At 49.5% G+C, this 13,091-nt stretch overlaps 1 protein-coding gene across 1 annotated transcript in view; it reads right to left on the bottom strand.

The window, feature by feature from the left end:
• SATB2 (SATB homeobox 2) overlaps nt 1-9,092 on the bottom strand; it is a 139,331-nt gene extending 130,239 nt beyond the window's left edge. The window contains exons 1-2 of the mRNA XM_068137944.1: nt 8,733-9,092; nt 7,988-8,206 (exon numbers count right to left, since the gene is read on the bottom strand). Of these exons, the coding sequence (XP_067994045.1) occupies nt 7,988-8,156 (169 nt within the window). The 5' untranslated portion in view covers nt 8,157-8,206; nt 8,733-9,092. The remainder of the gene's footprint in view (nt 1-7,987; nt 8,207-8,732) is intronic.
• Nucleotides 9,093-13,091: the final 3,999 nt, after the last annotated feature.

Genomic DNA, 13,091 nt, shown 5'->3' with positions numbered 1-13,091 from the left:
TTTTCATCTCAGCCTGTGTTTTTGGGGAACAAGGAGGGAGCGTATTTAAGTGGGAGATATTGCTGCTGCACTCTGAAATGCAGTGGGCACACAGCTATCTCCAGAGATGCCCCAGCTTCATAGAAAACATAGTCTGACAGGTTATTTTTATTAATCTGTTTCTGAGCTTTTTCACCTTGCTGACAGTGCTTCTAACAAGGTACAGTTGCACTCAGGCTGTTTAATATTGCATGTCCGTCTGAGACAAGGACACCAGTTAGAGCAAAACAACTGACAATTTTTTTTACTATTAGCCAGGTAATTCTCTATTTAGAAAGCAAGTCGTACACTTAAACTGAGCTGTCTCTTCAAGATCTTTCTGTGCCCTTCCTATAGCTTTAACTGATAACAATCCCTTCTTCCCAACATAGCTGCACGTACCACCACTAATCATTCAGCGTTTACCAAGAGATTTGAAATATACATTGAGCTGAGAAGTGCGACTTCTGTCCTAGCACCGGCTTACGATACAAGCAACACAGGGCTCACACTTCATCTTCTAAGCACTCCTCTACATGATTTGCGTGCCTTATTCCAAGTAGAAATGCCTTTTGGTGGGAGGTTTTACCTGAAGTCCTCAGAAATTAGCAACACTGATGTTCACATCCTTAAAAGTCAGAGTAGGAATTACACTTAAAAAAAACCCCAACAAAACAAACAACCAAACAAACAAACAACACACAAAACACTGAACAAAAAGAAACAAAAAAAAACCAAAACCAAAGAAACAATGAACACCTTTCACACACTGTTTGTAAGGGTTTCACAATGCCAGTAGCCATACAATGTCAAAAGACAAATGCTGATATCTTGGTATATCTATGAATCTTCAGAAGATACCAGCAGAGCTAGTACAGGTATGTTAAAATAAACAAAACAAAATTCCTACTTAAAATCCCAGGTCATGGGCTGTTTGGGGTTTTTTGTTTAGTTGGGGTTTTTTTAAGTTCTCTAAAATAAAGGAAATAAAAATGGAAATGGGAGGTGGTTTTCCCTTCCTAATATTCGGATCCATGCAAATGAAGACGGGACAAAGTACAGACAGCAGCTGTACTACGTGCTTTAGTGCAAAGCTGTGGGAACCCTGCCTCTAGGACTGCAATATCATGGACAACATGACTTGCTGGCTGAAAACACACCACACACTGAAGAAATCAACACAAGAAGAACCTCCTCTAGATGAGCTAATGGTTCCCCGTGAACTAAACAGCAAAGTGCATTTTCTGTCTTCCTTCCCGCTAATCAATGTCAACTTGTTTGTACATAATCCCACAGCAGAGACCTCGCTGATCTGCATTCTGCAACAAATATGAAGCTTGTTGGAAGGCAATTTGTTTTTAGCATGGCTGGAGGCTAGAAAACATTTCTCAAAAGCCATCAAATACTCAGCTGCCTTTTGTCTGTTTCTTACATCTGCATTAGCGACACATGTCATAGTGGGGAGCTAGCATCTGACCCAGGACATTCCATACAGTAGGAACCAATTAGCACCAGAGCGGTTTTTCAGAGCTAGCAAGGGCATTGCTTCCTCACCCCACAGAGCAGGCTGGCTTCAAAACCACCCTGCGCTTCAGGAGAGCATACTCGTTGGGTAGTGACAGAGTCTGAGCTGGCCACAGGTTATCTGCCCATCATATCAATTCAAAGGGACAGGGTAATACTTTATACCTTGAAAAACCAGGCCTTTAATCCTAAAGCACAGCAGTAGTTACTAATTTAACTAAATTATGAGGGACGGTAATTAAAGGCCTAACTTATCTATGCCTTGCAATTTGGGATTCGAAATAAAGTCTTCCAAAGTTTTACAGATTTTTCAGTTATTTTGAAAAGTTTAAAAATAAGATTTAAAAGCAGGTTGGGGACTGCTCAGTCTCAGAAATAAGAATTTTCCTAAACAGGTCACACAGCTGTTTGGTGAATATAAATATATGACTGCAGTAAAACCATCCTCATTTTACAACACCATAGATGCCAGATTGCATTACCATATTCTGTGTCAAAGGCAGTGACAACAACCTTACTGGTCCAAGCACTTGGCTTAAGCTCCAAATCACTGTTGTGGCCCTTTTCCTCCCCAATCCACACTGACAACTGTAAGGAAAATGGCAATAACGGAACGTAACTGCAAAAATAAACACCCAGACTCGCTTCTCCAGGAAGAGTATTAAACTCAAGCATTTTAAAAGGTATTTTAAAGTAACTGATAACCATCTGAAGAGCTGTGTGCTACAAACTGGAACTTTCAAATATGACATAGCTGTCTGCTGAAATGACGGCTTGATTACAGCTACGTTATGCCAGACCTTCGCTACTTTTAAATTGAGATAAATTCAGTGCAGCAAAATAACTTAAACCGAATATAAAGACTCCCCAAAATCAAGTATTTTGGAAAGGAATCTTTAAGCCTGACCCTTTAAGTGTTTATTCATAACAATAAAAGTTTAACACTGTATTTCTCCCTTCGATGTCTAAATCCTTTATCTAAACCCCAAGTGAGAAATACATCGCTATTTAATTTCTTTCCCACTGTCATCTTCATGGTTTTTAGTAGGATTTTTGCCACCTTCCTCAGGCACAAAAACAATTCTGGGGAGTCACTGACAGCCTCACCTGAAGGGGAGTTTTCAAACAATCGCCCTATAAATAATTGACAGTGAATAGACACTGTTCTGTGCCAGTGAAGCTAAGAAAAGGCAGGACCCAGTTTATGACGTGGGGGGGAAAGAATCAACAAAGAATTTTCTAAGGTGTTGGTTTCTCTTTCTTCCCTTTGGTTCTCAATGAGAACAACAGCATCCAGTTAACTAACGTGGCCATGGGTCTGGGGTGGGGATGAAGTGGGGAGATGAAACACTGAGGAACTGTTTTAGGAAAAAAATGGAATCTTACTACAGCTAATCTTGAACTCAAAATTGTCGGTGGCTTTCTGCAGATGCAACTTAAGAGTCCCAAAATTACCCTAAACATCAAATTATGCCTAGGTCACCGAATGGGTGGATACCCTATACTCTGTTTAATGCCTATGTTCAATTGCACGCATGTTTTAACCGTGTCTTTTAATGACAGACCAAGCAGCACTGAAAACACATTTAAAAAAAGACTATTTTTCTACCTCAGCAAAAATACAGCTGATACACTGCATGACCCCTTCAGGAGTGACCACTCTGTCTGTTCTATTTACATGACACAACCTGATTGGAAAAGCAGGGTGTGGGGTGGCAATCAGCAAAAAGACCAAAACCACATTTTTAAGCATGGCTCATGAAAAAGAAATCACTGTCTTGCCTTCCCTTACTGTTCCTGTTCTATTAGAGGTCTCTTCATCATTATTCATCAGGAACACGCAAAATCCAATAATTTACACATCCTCACAATTTCTACTGAGTTATGTCAAAGCACAAGGCAACATTTTCCAACTATCCTGTAACAGATAAATATTAAATACATTCACACAATGCTGGTTCCTGAACTAACAAGGATTTGCAGCTCATGTGTCTGTGTATCTCTATGTGTTTCATTCTTCCAAAGAGCTGTGTACTTCCTCCAGGCAGCAGGAAGATACCCTTCATCTGGGGTCTAGGCAGGAAGACTATCCAAAACTTAACCTTTCACTTAACTCAATTTGCGAGGGCAAGCGAAGCATGCCTCCTTACTCTGCTCAGGATGCCTTTTATAGCTTAATGTTAAGTAATGGTTTAGAACAGAGGAGCAAATTTCATCAAGCTGCACTCCTCTGTCAGCACAGAAGTGGATTTTCTCTCCAGGAATGTCCTTCAAATCCTTGTAGAACATGTAAAAGGCAGCACAAAGCCCATGATATTTTTGCTATAGTATTTAGAATGGATTTTGACAAAGGGTCTTTAACCACCCTCAGCCAACACTTTTGTCACCCCAGAGTCGTATGGAAACAGATTTCCAACAACACCTAAGCAGAGAAGACCCTGACACCTCAGAACTTTATGGGGTTTCCAACAATTACCAGCAGCACTCTGCAGAGTCGCTGCACCCACATTGCTGGTACATCCGACTGGATGAGCAGCGACCACATTTCCGTCATGCAGTTTACTCTGAACTCCCTGAAAGTTTTCTCCTTCCTTAGTAGTCTGTAAATTAAAACGCACATTTCTACAGTTACGTGATAAGAATGTATCACTCTCAGACTGCGTCAAACTAACCTAACCAGCAAATTTGTTGCAATTGTTTTCCCGCCCCAAATTTGAATGTGTTCCCTTGGCTGCATTTTATGTTTCTGTTGCAGCAAAACCCAAACTTCAAACCAGCTCCTTCTGCACACCAGTGCTTTAAGTTACATTCAGAGGCTTCTAATGCTATTTTTCCGCGCTCCTCAGCGTACACGCATAGAGATACACATCCACTCGTACACAAGCGGATTCAGGAATTGCAATCAACAATTTGGTAAATCTAAGTATCCTAACCATTAATCATCCCTTTTTTTTTTCTTTTTTTTTTTTCTTTTAAATTCCTTATGGAGTGAATTACTAACTGAGCAGAGGCGCCAATTCTAGTAAGTGAATGTTACCCAACAGGGATATAAAGCTGTCAACACCATGGTGCTCTTGTTTGCTCTAAACTCTCTCCCAGGCTTCATATGTTTTTTAAAGCGATATTAGCCTTTTTCTTTTTTCCCAGGGACCTTTATGAAACCATCCTCTCCTGAACATCTGAGCGCTTCTGCTGTACGGCACAGGGGTTTTAAAACAGACAGCTCAGATAACTGTAGGAACATTTCACAGAGCACCGGGTTAGTCAGGCAAACCAAAACCGAGCTCTAACACATCAGACTGACGCTAGCAACATTGTAAACGGTACCACAAGTTTTAAATCCTCTATTAAACACAACCTCTGAGACCTCGTTTATCTTTTCAGTGACCTTCACCAGTTTATTACAGCTGCTGCAATGGCTTCTTTGAATTAAGTACATTCAGGTTCAGAATTTTTCTTTTTTTTTTTTTTTAAATAAATAAATAAAAGGAGAGTCATAAGGCAAAATTTCTCCTGAGAACAATTGATTTTCTGTCTTCACTACAAAAGCTTATTTTAAAACACTTTTTCACTCATAATCTAGAGAGAAAGCTAAAAACACCTACAGCACTATAATATTTCTCCATTTCTCAGGGAAGTCACTGGAAAAATAATCGTAGCAAACACTACGATTATAAAACTGGTTACCAAAGGTCATCAGTCTCATCGTAGCACCAGTGACTTGAGAGCTTATTGCTCTGTTCCCAGGGATTAAGCTCAGAAACAGATATTATTACACCAAAAAGCCACTTGACAAGTAGGAAGGAATTTCAGGATTTACATAGCTAAGGCCCAAAATGAGATGAAGAAAAAAAAATTGATAGCATCTGTCTTTGCTTTCAAGATCATTATATAAACTTTATAGAATGTGTAAAGAATTGAAATACAACCTAAAATGCTCTCTGGTTTCCAGTGATATATTCCAATAGTTTTTTCCCCAAAATCAAGCTCACATTCAATAAATATCAGCACTCATTAAAGCTTATAAAATAAGAATAAACTGAAAACTGACAACTGAAGCCCACAGTGTCATTTCACCACAACTTCCAACAGTTTCCTTTTTACCAAACATTGGGAACAAGACTAAAAGAGCCTTTATTAAGATTCACTGTAAGTTTAATACTAATTTGCCACTATACTAAAGATGAGCCTTTCCATGAACATATACAGTTGCATTTCAAAACCCCAGTGGAAAAAAAAATTACTAACAGCACAGCAACTAATGTACAGACACAGACTTCCACAGACACCTGAAACACTGTGATCTTCACTCAGAAAATGATCACTTGGTCACACAGATTCCTAAAGACCACACTTGAAAAAGAGCAGAGGAAAAATATCTGGAATTAGCTGTGTTGATTTATCTTGAGAGCATTTCCAGGAGGAAAAAAAGAAAAAAAAAATAAATCAATTCTAAACAGTACCATTATCTTATTAAAAAAATCTGCCTTAACTAATTTAGTATTGAGTATTACAGAATCTAGGTAAGTATTCAGACAAGAATAATTCTCCTCTTGCTTTCAGTATCAATAAGGAGTAATGAATAAACTTTACAATGAATAGCCTGAAACCAAAGAGATTGAGACTGTGTAAAGAACACCAGCCAAGAATAAAAATAAATGACTCCTGCATTTCCTATTTCCCCTACACTTTTACACTCCAGTTTGCACCAGCTTTATTAATGAAAATGTAAGCTCTTAAGAGTTTGCTTTCAGAAACGAGAGTCTTGGTTTAAGTGGAAGAAATCTTCCATAACTGAACAGGCCAGATTCAAGTTGAACCACCGGTATAGCTATAAAAGCTGGTGAATTTCTCTTGGCTAACACAGCTGCAATTAGGAAGCAACATATATATATATTCCAAAAACATCCCTTTAAAGTATGTTTCTATAACTGCCCCAAGGAAAAAGACTAACTCCAGTTCTAATGTCCCCTTTAAAATCGGGCAGCTATAATGCCTTAGTCTCCAGAAAGGCATCCAAAACTACATATATTATTCTTTACATGTTTAACCAGTTCGTTTTTACAATTGTTCAGCAAACTGTTTCTCCACCAATTTGTAAGTGGAGTAACACTATGAGCCTTTCACTGCGGAGCTGTTCCTTCTTTTTCCATGCGTTAGAAGAACACGGAGAAGACATTTAGAGAACAGACACAGCGTCATCCAAGAAACATAAAGAACTGCTGAGATCTCTTACCCTTCATTAGGTGTGTAAATGAATCCTACGTTTGTAAAATGAAATAAAATCTGCAGCCCCTTTAGCAAACTTCAGCAATTAGGAAGCCTAGTGAGACAAAGAGGTCTAAAACAAGCATCTAATGCTAAAATCGCTAAATAAACCTCACGCAATACAGAGTCATGTGACGACCATATCAAAGTATCTCCTGAGATGTCATTTACACAAACTCTTTGTGTACAAACAGCTACATTTGTATGTTACCACTCTGTACATTTGGAAAGACAAACACACAGACATTGGTTTTTAAAAATGAGGTTATTTGTGACCTGTCCTGCACTAATTTTGCTCCCGACGCCTGTCTAATTTCAGGATTTTAAAGTACCTTTTTCCAAGCATGAGGCTGTATTGTATTAAATGTGACAGCTGCATAGCCAAGATGAAAAATCAGAGGGCATTTAGGAGAAGTGGCTGGGAAGTTTAGCTGCATGGAAGTAAAGGGAATAAAAAAGGCCACCACACGTGTCACTTAAATATGTTCTAACACAGAACTGAACAGCAACTAACAAGTAAAGTTAAGTATGGAAGTGGTGCAGAGAATGGCAGAAATGTTGCAAAACTAATGCTTGGCAATTCTGGAGAAGCCAGACCCCTGTCCTCTTTTACAACTGCTACAAAATGCCGTTTAGAGAAATAAAACCTCCCTAAACGCAATCATTAACACCTCCATTTCTGCCTCACGGAGAGACCCTTCTCGGAGCTGTACCAGCGGGTGTTGCACACCCGATTTATCCCTCTCGCAACCAACCCGAGGCGATGCCCTCCTGTGCGGATGCTGCCCGGGCCCCGCTGCCAGCCACCAGCTCTCTAGCGGGCAGCGCCGAACCAGGCCTCACCTGAGCCGGGCCGGGCGCCCCGCTGCAGCCCGGGAGGGGACCGGTCTCGTCAGGACCGAGGCCTTCAACCAGCGGCTGCTGCCCGCCGCGCACCACGGCCGAAGCCCCTTCACGCAGCTCGGACCCCGCAGCGGCGTGCAGCAGCCACACGCTGCCCAGGACCGCGGGCAGCAGCCGGACAGGGGCCACACCGGCCTGAGGCAGCTCTGCCACGCACCGCGCCGACTCGCCCGCCAAGAGCCACGCCGGGCACGCCGCTCTGCGATCCCCGACACCGGGGCCGCCGCGCCAGGCTGAGCCGGCGGTGCTGCTGTGAGCGCGGCCGCACGGTTACCTCCCACGGGCTTGGTGACGGCTCCGTTGGGCCTCCCGCGGGTGCCCATGGGGCTACCGTTCTGCTCCAGCCTGGCCACTTTGGCGGGGGGGGGCCCTTTGACATCGGGGCTGCCGCTGCCTCTGTCAGGGCTGTCCCGCAGGCAGGGGCTCTCACTCCTCCGTTCCATGCTCGGAGACGCAGCTCCCGCTGGTAGGTCGCAGTAAAAGGAGCACGGACCTAGGGCGAGAGAAACAAGGGGCGCTTCAGCTACTTTCGCCCAGCACCGGGCCCCTCTTACCCACCCGGGTCCCCGCAGTGCGTCCCCCGGGGCGGCTCGGCCCAGTGAGCAGCGGCCGGGGCGCGATGTCGCCCCGCTCCCGCCGCTGGAGCCGGCTCCGCTGAAAGCGCGCGGTTCGACCCCGACGGCCCCATCCCGGCTGCTTTAGCTGTAAGCTCGGCCCGCGGCTCGCTGCCATCCGGCCCCAACCTGCCGCGGGTCCCCTGGGGTGGGCAGCGCTGTCTCCCGGTCCCCATCACGCTGGGGCTTGCAGGCCGGCCGGCAGCCCACCCGCTTGCCGCAGCCAGGTGCTACGCCTCGGGCCCCGGCACGGCCCGGGCCCGCCCCCGGGGGCCGCGGGGAAGCGGCTGCCCACCCGGGCGGCCCCGCAGCATGTCCCCCTCCCCCCCCCCCGCCGGACAGCTGTGCTGCCACGGAGCAGCCGGCCGCCGGCGAGCGGCTCCTGGGAGCTGCCACTGTACTTACTGCTTAGAGCCTGTCTGTAAGCTGGCTGAGCTGGGCTCTGTCCATGGATCAGAAGTAGAGAATCCAGGGTGGAAAGTTTCCTTGCTTCCTCCTCTCACGCCGCTTTCTTCCCTTGTACTATTTCCCCCCACCCTCAGCCCCTCCTTGCCCTTCTCTTGGGGTGCTGAGGCAGCGGGGCCGGGGCAGCTGCCCGCTCTGCGCGGGGCGACAGGGGCCAGAGCCCCTTCCCGGAGGGTCCCGGGCGGCAAGCAGAGCTGAGCGTGGAGGCCGGGGTGAGGGGGCGGGGAGCGGCGGGGCCGCCGGCAGCAGTTCGGAGGAGCTGGGAGAGGGAGCCGGCTTCTCACACCTTCCGCGCAGAAAATCGACACCAGGGGAGCAGGGGAAAGAGAAGAGGAGGGAGCGCCGCTCTCCCGGGCTCGGCGGCGGCGGCGAGTGCCTAGCGGCGCGGGGAAGCGGTGGCGGCGGCCCCCGGTGTGTCACTTTCAATCGCTCCCTCCTCTGCCAGCAACAGCGGCGGCAGGAGGGACTCGCCACAGAGTGGAGAAACGGTTATTAACTGCGTTGAGTCATGGAGGCAGAGTGAGTCCTTTTGGGGTTGTCCGTGGGTTCGGCTTTGGTGCGTGTGTCTCTGTGTGTGTGTCTGCCTGTCTGTCTGCGCCGCGCTCCCGTCCCAGGGCTGTGCATCCCAAACATCGCCACCCCTCCGCGCCTCCGACACCCCTCCCCTCCCCTCCCCGCCCCCCCGCGCAGACCGAGCCCCGGCGCTTCCTGGGGACCACGGACGGGCGCGTAGCAGCCCCCCCCCCACACGCCTTGCCGGCCCGGCCCGGCCCGGCCCGCCCCGCACGGTCCCGGCCCCGCAGGGTGGGAGCTGAGATCCACCTGGCAGGAATCACTAGGCAATTAATAAATAACGCGTCTCGCACAGGGCCCACCTGCGCGGGGCAGCGCGGAGTGGGGGTGGCCGCGGAAAGGGGAGCGCGGCAGGGCTAGGCGGCGGTGACAGGAGATCGGGGGCAGAAGGCGCCAGCGCCGGGGCAGTAGGTCTAGGGGAGGGCCAAGGGGAAGAGGAGGAGGAGCCGGGGACGAGGCGGAGAACGACACCGGCAAGCCGGAGTTTGGGAGACCGGACCAGCCGGGGAGGACTGAAGCCGCCACCGGTATCCTGTCCCAGCGCCCGGCTAAGTCCAGCACAGCTGGTGCCACCCAGCCCTCCTACACGAGACAGCCGAGGGTCGGTGGGGACCCTCTCACAGCCTCTCCCCGCCGGGGCGATGCGGAAGCAACTTTTGTCGCCCCGGGGGCCGATCGCACTTCCTCCGGGGCTTCGAGAGCGGGTGGGCGGCCTGGCCCGACCCCAGGTAGGGTCCTGCCACCGCCCTGCTCTCCGCTGCCGGCTCCAGGCAGTCACCGGGCTGGCCTTAAATAATTGATGGCGGGAACCGGGAGGAGGTGACAAGCGGGCAGGGAACCTCTTCCCCCGCTAAATATTTAATAACGGAGCTCCGCGTAGCGCACGATAGCCGGCGGGGAGCGGCGAGCTCTGCTGGAGAAGTCAGGTCGGGCTCCCCACCGGTTCCGGGAAGCCTGGCAGGCAGTCATCTTTCCCTCCGGTGCCAGGCGCACCAGGGCCGGCGGCAGAGCGGCCACTCCCCGCGGCGGGGCCATGCCCGATGGCGCGCCCCGAGGGCTCGCAGCGCCCCCTGCCCGGCCCGGGGGGCACCGGGGAATGAACCAGCGGCACCGCTCCGCCGAGCCCTCCCTGCCCGCCCCGCGTTAAGGTGGACCGAGGAAATCCCTTCTGAGGGGAGGGCGGCGGATGGGCGGCGGGGGAGGGAGGCGGGGGGTGGAGGGGGCGGCGGACACCCCCGGCGGAGCCTCCCTCCTTTGCCGCTTGTCCGTCCCTGGCTCCCTGCACAGTGCCGCCTTGCCTGCCAAGCCCCCTTAAGAGCTCTGCCTTTACGGTGGCGCCGGAGGGTCAAAAAAAGAGGGGGCTACGGGGTCGGGGGGCATCCCCGCCACCAGGCAGCACTCGCGGCAGGTTTCCGTCCGCCCCGTAAGCGCTCAGGAAGGGTAAAGTAGCGTCAACGGTAGCCCTTAGGCCGCCCGGTGCGGGGACCTCCGCCAGTGCTGCCCCGGCATACGGGGCGGGAACTTGGCCACCGCTGGCCCCGCTGCCCCGCACTGTCGGTGGGCGCAGTGACGGGAGAAGCAGCGGATCCCCGGGCAGGGTAAGAGAGACAAATCGCTTCACTCCGCATCAGTCCCCCGTCCCGGCGCCACGCAGCAGCACCGAGCGTGGCTTCCCCCCTCGGCCAAAGGACACGAGTCTCTCCGCTCCGCGGAAAGGGCCGTGGGATCCGCCGCCAGCCTTGCCCCAGGACAGCATGCCGTGAGCGCGGGTGAAAGCCAGGTCCCAATCGCTGGCAGTGTCCGGGGGAGCCAGAGAAACTGCCCGAGACCGCGGAAGGCCAGGGCCGGGTCTCTAGGAGCCACCGGACGACCCAGCGCCGGGGCTGCGCAGGCTGCGGAGGAGGAGAGAGAGTAGCGGCTGCCGCTGTCCCGCTCAGAAAAGGGCCTCAAAGTTTGGAGAAGTCTCATTTTCTTTTTAAATAACCCGATCTAACTTTTCTTCCTTTTCACCCCCCCCTAAATCTGATGGAGCTCAGCAGCAGCTCTGACTCGGAAGTTCAAATTTTCCATCAAATGATTGAATAATATTTTGTTCTTACCTTTGCTGTTGAACTACGAATTCGCTCTGATCAATGGTCAGAAAGTTGGAAGAATTGGTGATTTAGGACTTCAGTACTTCTGGAGGGAAAGGGAAAAAAAAAAAAAAAAAAAGAAAAAAAAAAAAGCCAAGGGTTTAGCCAGGATCTTCCCTGTCTGATTCGTTACTATTATTATATCTGATGATGTGGATGGATGGAGAGATTCAATCCAAGCCCATTAATGAGCTATTTTATAAACAGCATCGGCTGAGGATCTTCATTTACATGTTGTCAGCGATCCCGTCCCGCACCGCGGAGACGCGTGGAGACGGCGATTACCGGAGTGCAGCAAAGCGCCTATAAGAGTGCGACCGGCTTGTTAATCGATTAATATTTCATTGCCTGTAAATATTTCATACAGTTTTTTAGGAAAACTATCGATTCTAAATTATTAAACTACTCAGCAAGGCGTCTGAATAATGCATACGATTAAATACATTTAAATATATCTGTAGCGATTGCTCCATCTGCAATCAATCCCCCGCTCCGCTCGGGTTTTGTCCCCACCGGCGCTGATTCCTTAGTTGCGCGATCACCGGAATGCCGGGATCGCCAAATACAGGTTTATTCCTGTTTTTACAAACCGAGCGGTTAAAGAAAATGCTCTTTTGTCTTTGAGATGGGGAGCGGTAATCGTTCGGAAATTTGGACGCGGAAGCAAAACGAGTAAAATTAAGTGACTGCTAACCATGTAGATGGGTAGCCGGTGGGTAGCTTCTGTTATGTAAACACCGGTTAATTCAGGCATATTTTATGATACACGATGCTTACTTTTCTTTTACATATTTTTCTCAATAAAAGCCTTTTCTTTCTGATTCGAATTAGAAACGTGGGTTTTTTTTTAGCCAGTGCGTGGTTTTCGTGTTGTCCTTATTTCCAGTGGGATAAAAAAAAAAAAAAGATATTATTTCCCATAGCTTTCCCCCATCCGTCCTCAGTCTCAATCTAAAAAGAAACTATTTTAAAATTATCATTAATAACCTCTCGTTGTTTTTCCATTCGCACTCCAGTACGAGAATCCCCTGCTCCCGCACTCCGGAAGAGCAGAAGTGGGTGCACTCCCGGTGCCCGGCGCTCCCCGTTACTGAAGTTTATGGACGCCTCAAGTGGTTGATTGCCAAAAAAAAAAAAAAAAAAAAATAATTCTGAACAAAGCAAACGAACAAAACCACCTCCTTGGAAAGGTTTGGTTTTCATTAACTACTGCTTCTCGAGCCAAGGCGCAAGGAAGCGATGGCAGCTCAGTGCCTGTGCAGGCTGCAGCGGCGGGCGGCTGCAGCTGGGTCTACCGCGGGCTCCCGAGCCACCGCCGCGCGCCCTGCCGCTTCCGCCGGGCTCTCTACCGGGTCCTCTCCACGCCGCCTTCTTTCTACCCGCTCGCTCGGTGCCTTCCAGAGGCCGCAGTGTCCTGACCCCAGGACAAGGGCCTCCCCGCCAGCTTCGTCTGGCACGGGCCCTCCGAGACGCTGTGGAGCTAAGGCTGCCGCACACGTGTGCAGCGGGGGACCGCTTCGCAGCGCGGAGGCCCGGGGCTGCCGCTACACGGCAGCGGTCGGTGGGATGGGTGCGGTATAGCTCCGCAGCCCCG

The sequence above is a fragment of the Melanerpes formicivorus genome, unplaced genomic scaffold (genome assembly GCF_026170545.1).
Source record: "Melanerpes formicivorus ecotype bairdi unplaced genomic scaffold, bMelFor1.0.p_v2 SCAF_5, whole genome shotgun sequence".
In the NCBI taxonomy this organism is placed as follows: domain Eukaryota; kingdom Metazoa; phylum Chordata; class Aves; order Piciformes; family Picidae; genus Melanerpes; species Melanerpes formicivorus.
The sequence above is the reverse complement of the archived record's forward strand: the minus strand, read 5'-3'. Positions and strand labels throughout refer to the sequence as shown.